Here is a 12,733-nt window from a genome sequence, read left to right as displayed (position 1 = left end):
TATAGGCCAGATATTACATAAACCTTATGATTCATCCGTTCCCTTTTGCGAATCGTAAATGCATGCTACTACCATAACTTACATTTCCATCAGTACCTGCTTTCGTTTTTGGCAGAAAGATATTATGGTGCTTTACCAGATCTGATCATTTCACACTTCAAAGCAAGATCACTTTTGGCCTTTGCACGCTGCCTTCGTGCCACCATTGCAGTTGGCGATGTATTTTCAGTGAAGCGCGTTATCCATGAGCCATGACGCACGCTCCTCCAGCCAACTCCCTTTCTTTCTGTCTTCATTCTGCAGGCTGAGGAAACTCCTTCCAGCCCCCGGGTCTATAAAAAAAAAAAAGAAAAGAAAAAAAAGCAGCACTTTTGGCCCCAACAGTGAAGCTAAGGCCCGCCAGTCTCATCTTTACTCACTGATCTAGCCTCTTCCCATCATTTTGTCAGCGGTGAGGTGCCATAAATGAGTCTGGCACGTTACTGGAAGAAGAAAAAGGTTGGGGGGGGTTGTGGTATAGGAATATGCGAATGATTTCCACATTTCTGTTCCCTCCCTCACATTTGAACCTCTAAATATGTAACTAAGGAAACAAGGCTTCAGTGTGCTTGGCTTTGGCTGACAGTCGGCTTCGTACTGTAAAGGTTTGAACAATTCAGGGCAAGCTCTCAGTGATCCTTCTGTTTTACTTCTGTTTCTTGTCTCTCCAGTATTTGAACCTCTCTTTTTGTCTTCCTTTTGCCCCAGCCCCCTGCAGACAGACGCCCCTTTCCCCTGTGACACAGTGCAGACGGTCATTAAAGTCCCTTATCTGCCCCCAGAGTTGGCGGAGGAGGGATGGAGGGGGGATGGGCTTCGGGTTTAAGAGAGACTAGTGCTTAGGTTGACACAAACAAAAGCACACATGGAAAGACCAGGACCCTGAGTAAAAAAAGGTACTTTTGGGGTCCAAACCTTGTCAGAGGTTAGTGTATCACATCATGGGGAAGGTCTTTTGCAACGCAAGTTACCTGAGAAAGTGAAAATAGCGTAGCTTTAAATCTAATTTAGATACATAACTAGGGCTTAAAGACATAACAAACTTCTGAGTTAAAACTGTATTTCAGGATGTTTTTTTTTTTCTTTTCACAATTTACTATTATACTACCGTGCACGAACTACTACACTAAAATGCAAAGCACAGAAGTCACTCTAGTTTCTGTGGTTAGTGTAAAGGCAAAGTCCCCAGTTTCCAGACATGACAAAGTCTGACGTCTAATCTAACAAATACGGTATTGGCCAACTTGAATCATTCATGAGAAAATGGTTGAAAAAAAAAGATGTTCTGTAATCTTTAAACAATTATTATTATTATTATTATTATTATTATTATTATTATTATTATTTAACCAGAGAAGCTAAAGCTAATAATGAGAAGATATATAGAATGAATTATGCAAATAACTTGACTGGGCCTTTTCCTTGCACTTTACAATCTTTAAAGTTATAGTAACTTGATCTGTACTTCCGAGTTAAACTGTAGTTCTGGGATCGCTACTAGAACTGGATCAGTTTGCAAAAAATTTGACAATTTTACAGATTTTTCATTATTTTTTAGAGCAAAAAAAAAAAAAAAAAAAAAAAAAAATCCCCAAGACGGAATTTTTTTTTTCTTCCTGAAGATTATGGAACTGCTTTTTGTTTTTTTTAACGGTGGATATTTATGAATTGTGTACAGTATGATACAATGGAGAAAAAAAGGGTCAATTTTACTTTTTATGATGTTTGATTTTTAAAATATTTTTTATACATTATTTGGATAAAAAAATAAAGCACCTGTTTTTTTGTTTTGTTTTGTTTTTTTCCCCCTGTGCCCACGCTTTTCCTTTTTCCAAAAAGTCTAAATACACTCATCAATCTAGATAAGCTACATCTGAACTCCTTTGTTATATATTTATATGTATATTTTTTGTATTTGTATTTTTAAACCTTATCCCTATCTTATTCTGATTCGGATTTAGCAAAGGAAGCCCACCCACTGCTCTACAAACCAACAGCAGAGGGGGGAGATAGAGACAGAGAGAGCATGCTGGCCAACAGGCGGCTGTAGACAGTCCGGCTCCAGCTCTGACTCACACACACACATACACACACACACATACACACACGGCCTCCTGACTGCAGGCCTGTTAGCGTGTGAACGGCAAAACGAAAGAGAGCGTGCTCATGAGGGCAAAGGCCTTATCAGATTTATGAGGAAAGAAAGAGAGAGACAAGAAAAGAGCGCAAGATCAGATTAGACGCTCTTTGAACTTTCAGTGTTTTGACTGAGCGTTTTATTTTAGATCATGGCAAATAAAGTACTGGACTGTAAACGCTGTTCAAATGATTTTAGGTGGAACCATACGGTAACATTGAGTTCAATTCATTAGAAACGCTTCAGGAATGTGTCACACGGGCCAGTAGGTTTATTTCATTATAAATAAGCGCAGAACCAAGGCAACCTCCAAACGTTGTTTTGGTGTCTTAGCAAAGAGGATCAAATGGAAACGAAAGGGAGAGAAAAAATATGGCAACCGTTACAGGTTCTTATTGGTTTGTGGCGGCTTTGTAATGGTTAGTAATGGTATTAAGGAAAAAAAAAGTGTTAAAAAGGTGAGGTTTTCCATGTGGAGATGTTTATATAATGTTTATGGAAGGAGTCTCCAGTGTCAGCACTTTGTAACACTCAGAAAACCCTAAAGTTACAGTTTTAGCTCTGACATCGTCAGGACGGAGGACTTTGCGCTTTGGAGTTTCTCGACATGACCAGCTGCTTATTAACGTCAAGCGAGTGCTAAAAAGAGCTGCTGATGAGGATACGACTGTTTATAGCTGCTATGATCGGAAGGTCGGGGGTTCAAGCCCCAGCGCTGCCAGACTGCCACTGCTGGGCGCTTGAGCAAGGCTTTTGCTCCGGGGTGCTGTATCATGACTGTATCTATCTATCTATCTATATATATTCCATGAAGATCTGATTAATATAACATTACACGTACGTATCCAGGATTTGCGAGTGAATCAGGAATGAGTGACCTATTACAACAATGTTTGTAAGGTTTCTTTTGTCAGTATGGACGTCTCTTGGTGAGCAGAAGGTCTGTGAAGGTGCAGGGCAGCTGGGAGAAGTGCAGTTCATTCATCATGCTGCCTGCTGAGTCGAGGGAACTTCCTCTCTCTGAGGGGCAGACACACTGGCAGCAGGGAGTGCGAGACACAAGCATTCCTCATCTTATCTCTCTCTGAGACTACTGCACCACTAACACAGGCATCAGTGTGTGTGTGTGTGTGTGTGTGTGTGTGTGTGTGCGTGTGTGTGTGTTTTAAACAGACACATTCTCGCTACTCATCAGTCTCTGCTGGCTAGACATCAGATGTGTATAATGATTACAACAATATCAAAAAAGGATCGAATATGAAGAAATAGCAACAAAGGAAAAAAAATGGAAGCTGTATTTTTGCAGTTTTTGAAAGTTGTGGGAAATTAGTGTAAGATGAAAGTCAGCTTATACAACTAAGGAAATGTGATTATTCAGGAAAAATAAATGAAATAAAGTGCAATGTAGGTTTAAAAATGGAAATCTTTTTAATATGAATGATTGAAAATAAAAACGTTTAAAGAACATATCGTAAATACAATATCAAAGGAAGTCTTTCTGCGGTGTAAGAGAGCATGCCTCACAGTGCAGTCTAGAAGTTCATCCATCCATCCATCCATCCATCTTCTACACCGCTATGAGCCTATCCCAGGGAGCATGGGGCACAAGGCGGGGTACACCCTGGACAGGGTGCCAACCCATGGCAGGGCACAATCACATACACACTCACACACCCATTCATACACTACGGACACTTTAGACACGCCAATCAGCCTACCGTGCATGTCTTTGGACTGGGGGAGGAAACCGGAGTACCCGGAGGAAACCCCCACAGCACGGGGAGAACATGCAAACTCCGCACACACAGGGCAGCATCGGGAATCGGACCCCCAACCCTGGAGGTGTGAGGCTAGAAGTCCTAACTTACAAAACAAAAGTTCATTCTGATACTGCACTGCCAAATTAGAGATATGCATATCACCTTCCGAGGGCTCGTGGTGAGAGCAGCTCAGGCCGCGGCTTCAGCTTTAAGCGCATTAGTGGCGCACGGACAGTGACACGCATGGCACGGTGACAATACTGATGCTCAGTTCTGAGATAGAGATGCAGCGGTGGACAAGACCTCCTGCTCATCACATTCATTAGGAATCTGACCCCTAACCTTGCAGATTGCGTTCAGCTTGGCTGTCCTTGCCGCACTGCCTTCAGGTTGTGGGGTTACAGGGGAATCTGGGTTTTAGGAATGTAGGTCTGAGCTCGGGCGTGGAGCGTAAAGAAGGCTTACGGCCCTAATCCCCCCAACAGACACCCATATGAGAGCCAGCAGGAGGAGGAGGAGGAGGAGGAGGGACTGCGTCTAGACAGCTGTCTGGAATCAGACCCTTCCCCCACCATTTCACTGAATTAAAGCAGCGAATTAAAGAAGAAAATGTTCAGTGTTCTGTGTGCTGGGAATTACAGCTCGGAATTTAAATATTGGAAAAGCGGTATGTTCACGTCGTGATGACCTGTTTTCTCTTTTAAATCCCTTTTATTCTTAACACACCACTCTGCAATTACGCTATGCTAACAGTATACTAATAACACGAGTTTGTTGTTAATAATAATAATAATAATAATAATAATAATAATAATAAGTACAACCTTATGCTAATGCACATTATGCTAACACCTGTTTTCTCATATTATTGTGGCCAGGAATTAAATTTACAAAGACTCCCCCCTCTGTACTCCACAGATGCATGTTTGGTGGTTTTCATTTTGGCTAACAAGCATGGGACGCTTAGCATTGCATACATAGACTTAGCAAAACTGAGACATGGACCTGCCTTAGAAGAAAACATTTTCTTCATTTGTTCGTAGAAAAAAAAAGGCAGAAATAATCTCTGTTGAAATCTGTAAACTGTCAAACTGTACGTACATGATCACATCTAAAAAACCCTCTGTGCTGTGCTAACTACCTGCATGGAGTGACACAAAACATTGTGCTAAATCGGCTACAAGATGGAGATACGACTGTTGTTTTTAGCTCTGAGGCGTCTTTTTGTCTATTTTTATAGATAACAGTATCAGATCAGGACATAATGGAGACTGAAATGCTGAATAAATCGACGATTACGTCACGCTTGACTTGTTAGCTACATTATCCTCGTAGCGCCGGTTTCCAAATTAAAGCAGCTACTTCTTTATTGTTCAAAATTAAAAAATGTCTGAGGGGAAAGTGTGTGTGCGCGTGTGTGTGTGTGTGTGTTTTATGTTCTCCATTATCTCAGCTTCCTTCCTGTCAGGTCAGAGTGTCTTAATGAGGGAGGAAGGCAAGTGTGTTCCCTAAAATAGTGTTTAAAAAGGAGAAGGAATATAATACACACAGACACAAAGGAGCTGTCAAAATATGGTAGTGAAAGTACATTTAGTCCCTGGATGATTTCCTGAAGCTTATTTTCTTTCTCGGAGCTGTGTAATGTTGTTTAAGGAACCTGGAAACGAGATACAAAGCAAAAATGTTTGCTACGTGCTATAAACAAGGTTGATGAAATGTTTACGATAAATACAGGACAGAGCCAGACTCTTATACTGTGAAAAGCTCAGACCTTTTTAAAACTTTCTGGACGTTCAACTGTTTCATAAAAAGCTGGAAAATATGTGTATTAGAAAGTTCTGAACATGTAGGGCTGTACAGTTGCAATAAAAATTAATCAACCCCCATTGCAAATCCGTTTTTATTGTAAAAATGTACAGATTTTCAAGCTGTTTGTAATGAACAAATCAATCAAAAGCAACTGAAATAGTTCAACACAACGAATGCTTCAAGTGATTTCCCCAAATTCAACTGAAAATGCAGTTTATAATGATTTCTCCAGTTTCAAAATGATTCAACCCCCTGAATAGAAACCCTAACACCAGCACAAATATGTAAAACAGGTGTTGTCTCAAGCACATCTGATGCAACTAATCAAGGGCTTCATTGGTTTCACCAGGTGTGCTTGAGCTGGAACTCATGAAATAGCCGAACTGGCTAGGGGTCGAAAGTGTATGAAATACCTGGACATGGCAGAAAAAGGAAGCTATCAACGGCTGCAAGCAGATTTCTGAGGAGGCAGGTTGTGAAAAACCCTCGAGTGACTGCAAAAGACCTGCAGCAAGACTTGGGGGCAACAGGCACTGAGGTTTCAGTGAACATAGTATGGGGCATGCTAAACGCAGAATGTTTCCATGCCAGAACTCCAAAACGTACACCACTACTGACCCCAAAACACAAGAAAAGTCGCTCATTATCATATAAATAAGCCACAGAAATTTTGGGATTCTGTTCTGTGGAGTGATGAAACAAAACTGGAACTTTTCAGCACGATGGATTAGCGGTATGTCTGGAGGAAGAAGAATGAAGAAAGATCACTCTGTCCACAGTCGAGCATGGTGGTGGCTCTGTGATGCTCTGGGGCTGCTTTGCATCCTCTGGAACTGGAAACCTGCAGCGTGTGGAAGGCAAGATGGATTCATTGAAGTATCAGGAAATCCTAGGAGAAAACCTCATGCCGTCTGTGAGGAAGCTGAAGCTTGGGCGTCACTGGAAATTCCAACAGGACAATGATCCCAAGCATACCTCAAATTCCACCAAGGCTTGGATGCAGAAGTCGTCCTGGGAGATTCTACAGGGCCATCACAGTCACCTGACTTGAACCCCATAGAAAATCTCTGGTGGGATTTGAAGAAGGCGGTTGCAGCACGCAAACCCAGGAACATTACTGAACTGGAGGAACTGGATGAACAGCAAAAGTGTGCTCTACTAAGTACTAAAGATGCTTGCCAGGAAGGGGTTGAATAATTTTGAGACTGGAGAAGTCGTTATTAGTTGCATTTTCAGTTGAATTTGGAGAAACCACTTGAAGCATTCGTCATGTTGAACTATTTCAATTTCTTTTGATTGATTTGTTCATTGCAATCAGCTGAAAGTCTGTACATTTTGACAATAATCCTGATTTGCAACGGGGGTTGAATCATTCTGATTGCAACTGTATATTCTGGAATTTTCTTTTTGTTCGATTTATTGGAATATTTGTCCACGTCCTACAGAAGAACTCCAGAGTCGGACCGATTATATATTTGCAACAGCGTTTTTACTTGAAACAAATCACACAAACACAGAAATAAATTAGATTTGTTACGTTTTTTTTTTTTTTTTTTTTTTTTTAATTTTGGCATTTCTCCGGTGTGCATTTATATTAAGCAAAGTGCATCTTTTCTATTTCTATCAACACACTGCACAATACATAAATAACGATGCATATAAAACGTCTTCGTATTTACAAGTAATAATATATTTATATATAACAATACATTTGAACCTTTATTTCACTTAATTAAATCTTTTAAAGTCTTTAATAAAAACCCGTCATGGGTTTTCCTTACTTTCTTCTTTTTAACTCTCTCTCTCTCTTCTTTCGTAAAATCTTCTGGAGAACTTTTTTTCTCACTCTGTCACAACAAAAAAAAGAAGAAAAAAAAAAAGAATAGCAAATAAGTCCCAAACGAGGTCAGGGCCAGTCCGTGTCCATGGTGGTCAAGGAAGGGGGAAGTGGGCGGGGCTTGTGGCTATCGGTTATTGAAGATGAGTTCGAGCCAGCAGGGGCAGCTGCTGATGAACTGTCTGGTGTAGCACTGACCCCAGCCCTTGACGAAGCTGATCTGCACGGTGAATCCGGCACGCGGCTGATGGCTGAACTCATGGTCGTTGGGTCTCTGCAGGCTCTTGGCCTTCTCGTAGTCGAAGGCTTTGATGGAGAACCCGGGGAAAACCTTGTGCACGAGCAGAGTTCGTGATGAAGGGTCATCCAGCGTGGCTGATTTGATGAAGATGGGGTATCGGCTGCGGTTGTACACCCACACGCCGTCGGCCTCGCGGCTCAGCTGGATGCCGTAGCCGATTTTGGGCCGCACCATGTGCACGAGTGCGCTTCGGCTCTCCGAGCACAGCTGGCCCAGGCAGAAGCCCGTGCCCTGAGGTAGGTCGTAGAAGATGTCCAGCGATGGCTCGCGGACCGAATAGAGGCGGCCGACGCGCGTCTTCTCCTCCCAGTACGCCACCACACACCAGTGCTCGTGCTCACCACACTCCTGAAGACCTTGGGAATCTGTCCACACAAAGGCAAACATCGATCAGTGACTGGACTCGAACGTGGAAGTGTATCTCCAACATAGCAGCTGAATACAAGTAAACTGAACCACGCGAGATGAAGGAAATGAAAGAGTGACAGATATAGAAAGAGAGAGAGAGAGAGACAAAGAGAGAGAGAGGATACACAGAGAGAGGAAGGGAGGAGACCCGAACACTAACCGCAGACTGGCAGTTAACGAGTCAGCTTGAAACTGCTGGAGAAATGTGAAAATATAACACCGTGACGATTTCAGATCTCCTTATGACACGTGACGGGTATCACAATTGTTAATGAGAGGAACATACGCGTCATGAAAAACATTTACCAAAAACGAGCGAGTCGTGGTCAGTGTACACTCTCAGAAAAAGGGTACTAAACTGTACCGGTATCTTTTACATAGAAAACATACACAGTGAGTGTATCTTAATGCCTTTAAAGCCAGGGTATCTTTAACATGTATTTACCATCCAATCATTTACCACGAATCTTTTATAAGGTACACTATATCCACGTTTCCAGGTGAACGAGACATCGCGGTACCACCCCAGTCACAAGGAAAGGTACAGCTGAGTACCATTTTGTCTCAGAGTCTACTGATGAAGCGTATTAAAAAGTGTGTCATGATCAAACGTGTCACAATATTGATACGATATGATATCGTATCGCTCCCTCACCTCAATACGGAAAGAAGAGGAAGAACGTGTGTAGTCTCTACACCAAGATAGAATGGATTCCACACACACACGCGTGCGCACACGTGCATGCCGTATCCGAATCTGAATCCGAGAAACCCCTCGCGGTCCCACCCCCTCGCCCCCGGGACCGGATTCCGGGCCGGTGCCAAACATCCCTCGGATCCTTGATTTCCGAGTCAGGGAGGAAACGCTGCAGGAATGTGAGGAATGCGTGTCGAGGAACTGGGAGATGTGCGAGCTGTCATCAAGACGTGTTTACACGGGATCTGCTGCTCATCTCCGGTGTGTAGCTGTGCACACTGCTAACGGCGTGTATATAAATATATATTAAAAAGAAGAAAAAAAAAAGAAACCACGGTGGACCATCTTTATCTGTATTCATGAGTGAGGATGGCTTGCGTGTAAATAAATAAATAAATAAATGGAAGGAAGGAAAACTCGTCTTTGGGATGGACGAAAGTCTCGATGCGTTTCCCCGAAAAGAACTGAACCCACTTGTAATAAAAGTCTAAGAGCAGATGATTTTTTTTTTTTTTTTTTTTTAAAACACGCTATTTAACGCGAAATATTCCCAAACTACTAACTTTACACTCAGAGTGAACGCCTGATGACGAGACTTGAGAGATTTGACAAGAAAGTCTTAACTAAAAAGTGACACAAGCTCTGAACGCTATACCAAGCGCCGTATTATTATAGTTAAACTTTCCTGAACATTTTTGCAGCTCAGATTTTTACCACAGATTCACCTCCGATTTAAGAATCCGTGAACGCCTGAGACTTCAGTGACTCAAACATCTGCCCCTAGACTTCCGCTATCACGCTTTAGCGGCGACTTCTTTTCTAAAGATGGTCAAATAACGGTGTGAAAATTCTGCTGTCGGAATCACACGCAAACCGCGAAATCAACTCGATCGAGATAAAAGCCCAAAATAAATAAATAAATAAATAAATAGACCTCCGGAGTATTCCTTTAATACAGGAGATGTTTTGCTCGAGTGTGCTAAGCTGAAACACTGAACAGAGCGGGTGGAGGAATGTGTCCTAGCACTAGCATAGGACATTGATCTCACTTGGCTTTTTCTATCCACCACCCACCTCCCCCCAAACACACACACACACACACACACACACACACACAGAGCTCACTTCTTGTGGATTTCCCTGAGCAGAGTCGAGGGGAAAAAACTATCAGAGCCACACCGGCTCCAGTTTCCTCCCCCCTTAACATGGCCTCAAGCCAGCCTCTCTCTCTCTCTCTCTCTCTCTCTCTCTCTCTCTCTCTCTGTCTGTCTCTATCTCTCTCTCTCTCTCTCTCTCTCTCTCTCTGTCTGTCTCTCTCTCTCTCTCTCTCTCTCTGTCTGTCTCTCCATATCTCAATCCCACAGAACTCTGGCTCCAAGCAGCAAAAAGCCAATCGGAAAGCACAGAAGGGGAGGGGAAACACAGTCTTTTCTTTTTTCTCTTTCTTTTCCTTACTTTCTTCTTAGTTTACTTTCTGTGCTAATTCTGCATGTCAACGTCCTCAAACTGTTTCCTTCTTAATTCATAACCAAAAAAAAGCACATTGTACTTTTTTATTATCCATTTATAGTTACATACGTCTGCAGCGAGGACGTTAGTCCCTGTTAGCACTTACGTTACAGCAGCTAGCGACGTTCCCGTTCTCTCGAAGTCGCGCGGCGTTTGCGCTCGGAAACGCGCGAGCTCGGCGCGTGACCCGGTTAAAGGCGAGAGGTGCTACTGTGTTCACCGTTCACGCTGTCGTGACGCGACGTCGCTCGCTGAACTCGGGGCCGAGGCGTTCCTGAGCGGGAATTCCGAGTTCAGGGGACGTCTTCTTTCTATATATTATAATGCGTATATGTGCGGAATTGAACGTACTCAAACAAAAGAAAAAGAAATCAAAAAGGAGGAACGGAACTCCCAGCATCCCTGCTTCATTTGAGCACTTTTTCTTCACTCCCTCCCTCGTTCGCTTCCTTTCATCTGAGAGGAGGGAGAGCGCAGGCAGTAATTTGGCTGAGCTCTGATCAGGCACTGGCGCTTTATCACTGACGGCCTCTGTCATTACACCATCCCCAGCCTTCATTAGGAGTGAGAGAGGGAGAGGGAGAGAGGGGGTTTAAAAGAAAGAAAAAAAAAAAGACAACTAGGAAAAAGGAAACTATTCTCCCTGGTGCATTTTAAACGCTTCCTAAAGTGTCTCACTTCTCCGTTCTTTCTTTATTTCTTGCTTTTCCTCTTCTTCCCTTCTTCCCCGTGTGTCAGCTCGAGCGTGGGCATCAGGACACCCTGCTGTTTGTTATTGCACAGAGACAGGGAGAGAGGGAGGAAGAGAGGGAGACGTGGCGTCTGGGGTCATTATATAGCTGCCTGTCTGGGCTTGTCATCACAGCCTGAAACCACCGTGATATTTATCTCTCTCTCTCTCTTTGTCTGTCTCTCTCTCTCACACACACACACACACACACACTCACACACACACACAAACAGCCTAAAGCATTCATCAGCCAGCTTAGTGTCCTTTTACAGGATAACACTCAACTTCTTATACAACACACACTCAGAAAAGTCTCCACACACACACACACACACACACACTAACTCACGCCACACTGTCAGCCATGTTGATCCTTTAGGATAGGAAACTAGCCAGCTAACGCTCCAAGCCCAAGCACGTAGCACGAGAAGACAAGAATCCGAGTGTGTACCTATACAGCGGCGTTTAAGAGTATTCGTTTATTCAGTAGCTAACAAACTTTAGCGACATGTTCGCTAATCAGCGGTTCATATGAAACTTTAATAGCGTTATGCTTTATTTCATTACAAAAGCGTAGGAACGCTAAAGCAGGCGTATGTAAACCCGCAGTGCATTATGGGAATCCGGAACCACCGCACCGGGGCTTTCGATTAGCCAGTGTTGTAGTAAGGGAAAGAAAATTACAATTGTGTAAATAAAAATGTGCAAATTATTCAAATTAAATATGTATGTGTATGTATATGTATGTGTGTATATGTATATGTGTATATGTATATATACGTGTATGTTTATGTATATGTATATATGTACGTGTATGTATGTGTGTGTATGTGTGTATATGTATATGTGTATATGTATGTGTGTATATGTACGTGTGTATATGTATATGTGTATATGTATATGTGTATATGTATGTGTGTATATGTACGTGTGTATATGTACGTGTGTATATGTATATGTACGTGTATGTATATGTACGTGTATGTGTATGTATATGTACGTGTATGTACGTGTACGTGTATGTATCTGTACGTGTATGTGTATGTATCTGTACGCGTACGTGTATGTATCTGTACGCGTACGTGTATGTATCTGTACGCGTACGTGTATGTATCTGTACGTGTACGTGTACGTGTAGCACATGGGTCAAAGACAAAATGACAAATAAAATGTAATATTCTTGAAATGTTCAGTGGTGTTCTGAAATGGAAATATTTTTAATTAATTCTTGTAAATGATCATTTTTGACCTCAAAAAAGGTCATTTAATATTTATGAATATTCATAGTATGTTTATATAAATTTATTTATTTATTAATTTATTCAATCATTCGTTGATTTATTTTATTAATAAAATAAATAGCCTTTGGCATTTGATATGTGTGTGAACAGGTAATTCTGTGTGTGTGTGTGTGTGTGTGTGTGTGTGTGTGTGCGGCGTCGTGGTGGCGGTAGGCCGGGTGGCCCCGGTGTCAACCTAACTGACACGGTGACAGCCAGGCGCAAA

At 42.3% G+C, this 12,733-nt stretch overlaps 1 protein-coding gene across 2 annotated transcripts in view; it reads right to left on the bottom strand.

Annotated features, from left to right (window-relative positions):
* Positions 1-7,283: 7,283 nt before the first annotated feature.
* The window catches only part of smad7 (SMAD family member 7), a 24,496-nt gene continuing 19,046 nt past the window's right edge, over positions 7,284-12,733 (bottom strand). For both annotated transcript variants that reach the window (XM_053687955.1, XM_017493073.3), the window contains one exon: positions 7,284-8,248. In XM_053687955.1, the coding sequence (XP_053543930.1) occupies positions 7,710-8,248 (539 nt within the window). In that variant the 3' untranslated portion in view covers positions 7,284-7,709. The remainder of the gene's footprint in view (positions 8,249-12,733) is intronic.

This window comes from Ictalurus punctatus, chromosome 18 (assembly GCF_001660625.3).
Source record: "Ictalurus punctatus breed USDA103 chromosome 18, Coco_2.0, whole genome shotgun sequence".
Lineage (NCBI taxonomy): Eukaryota > Metazoa > Chordata > Actinopteri > Siluriformes > Ictaluridae > Ictalurus > Ictalurus punctatus.
The sequence above is the reverse complement of the archived record's forward strand: the minus strand, read 5'-3'. Positions and strand labels throughout refer to the sequence as shown.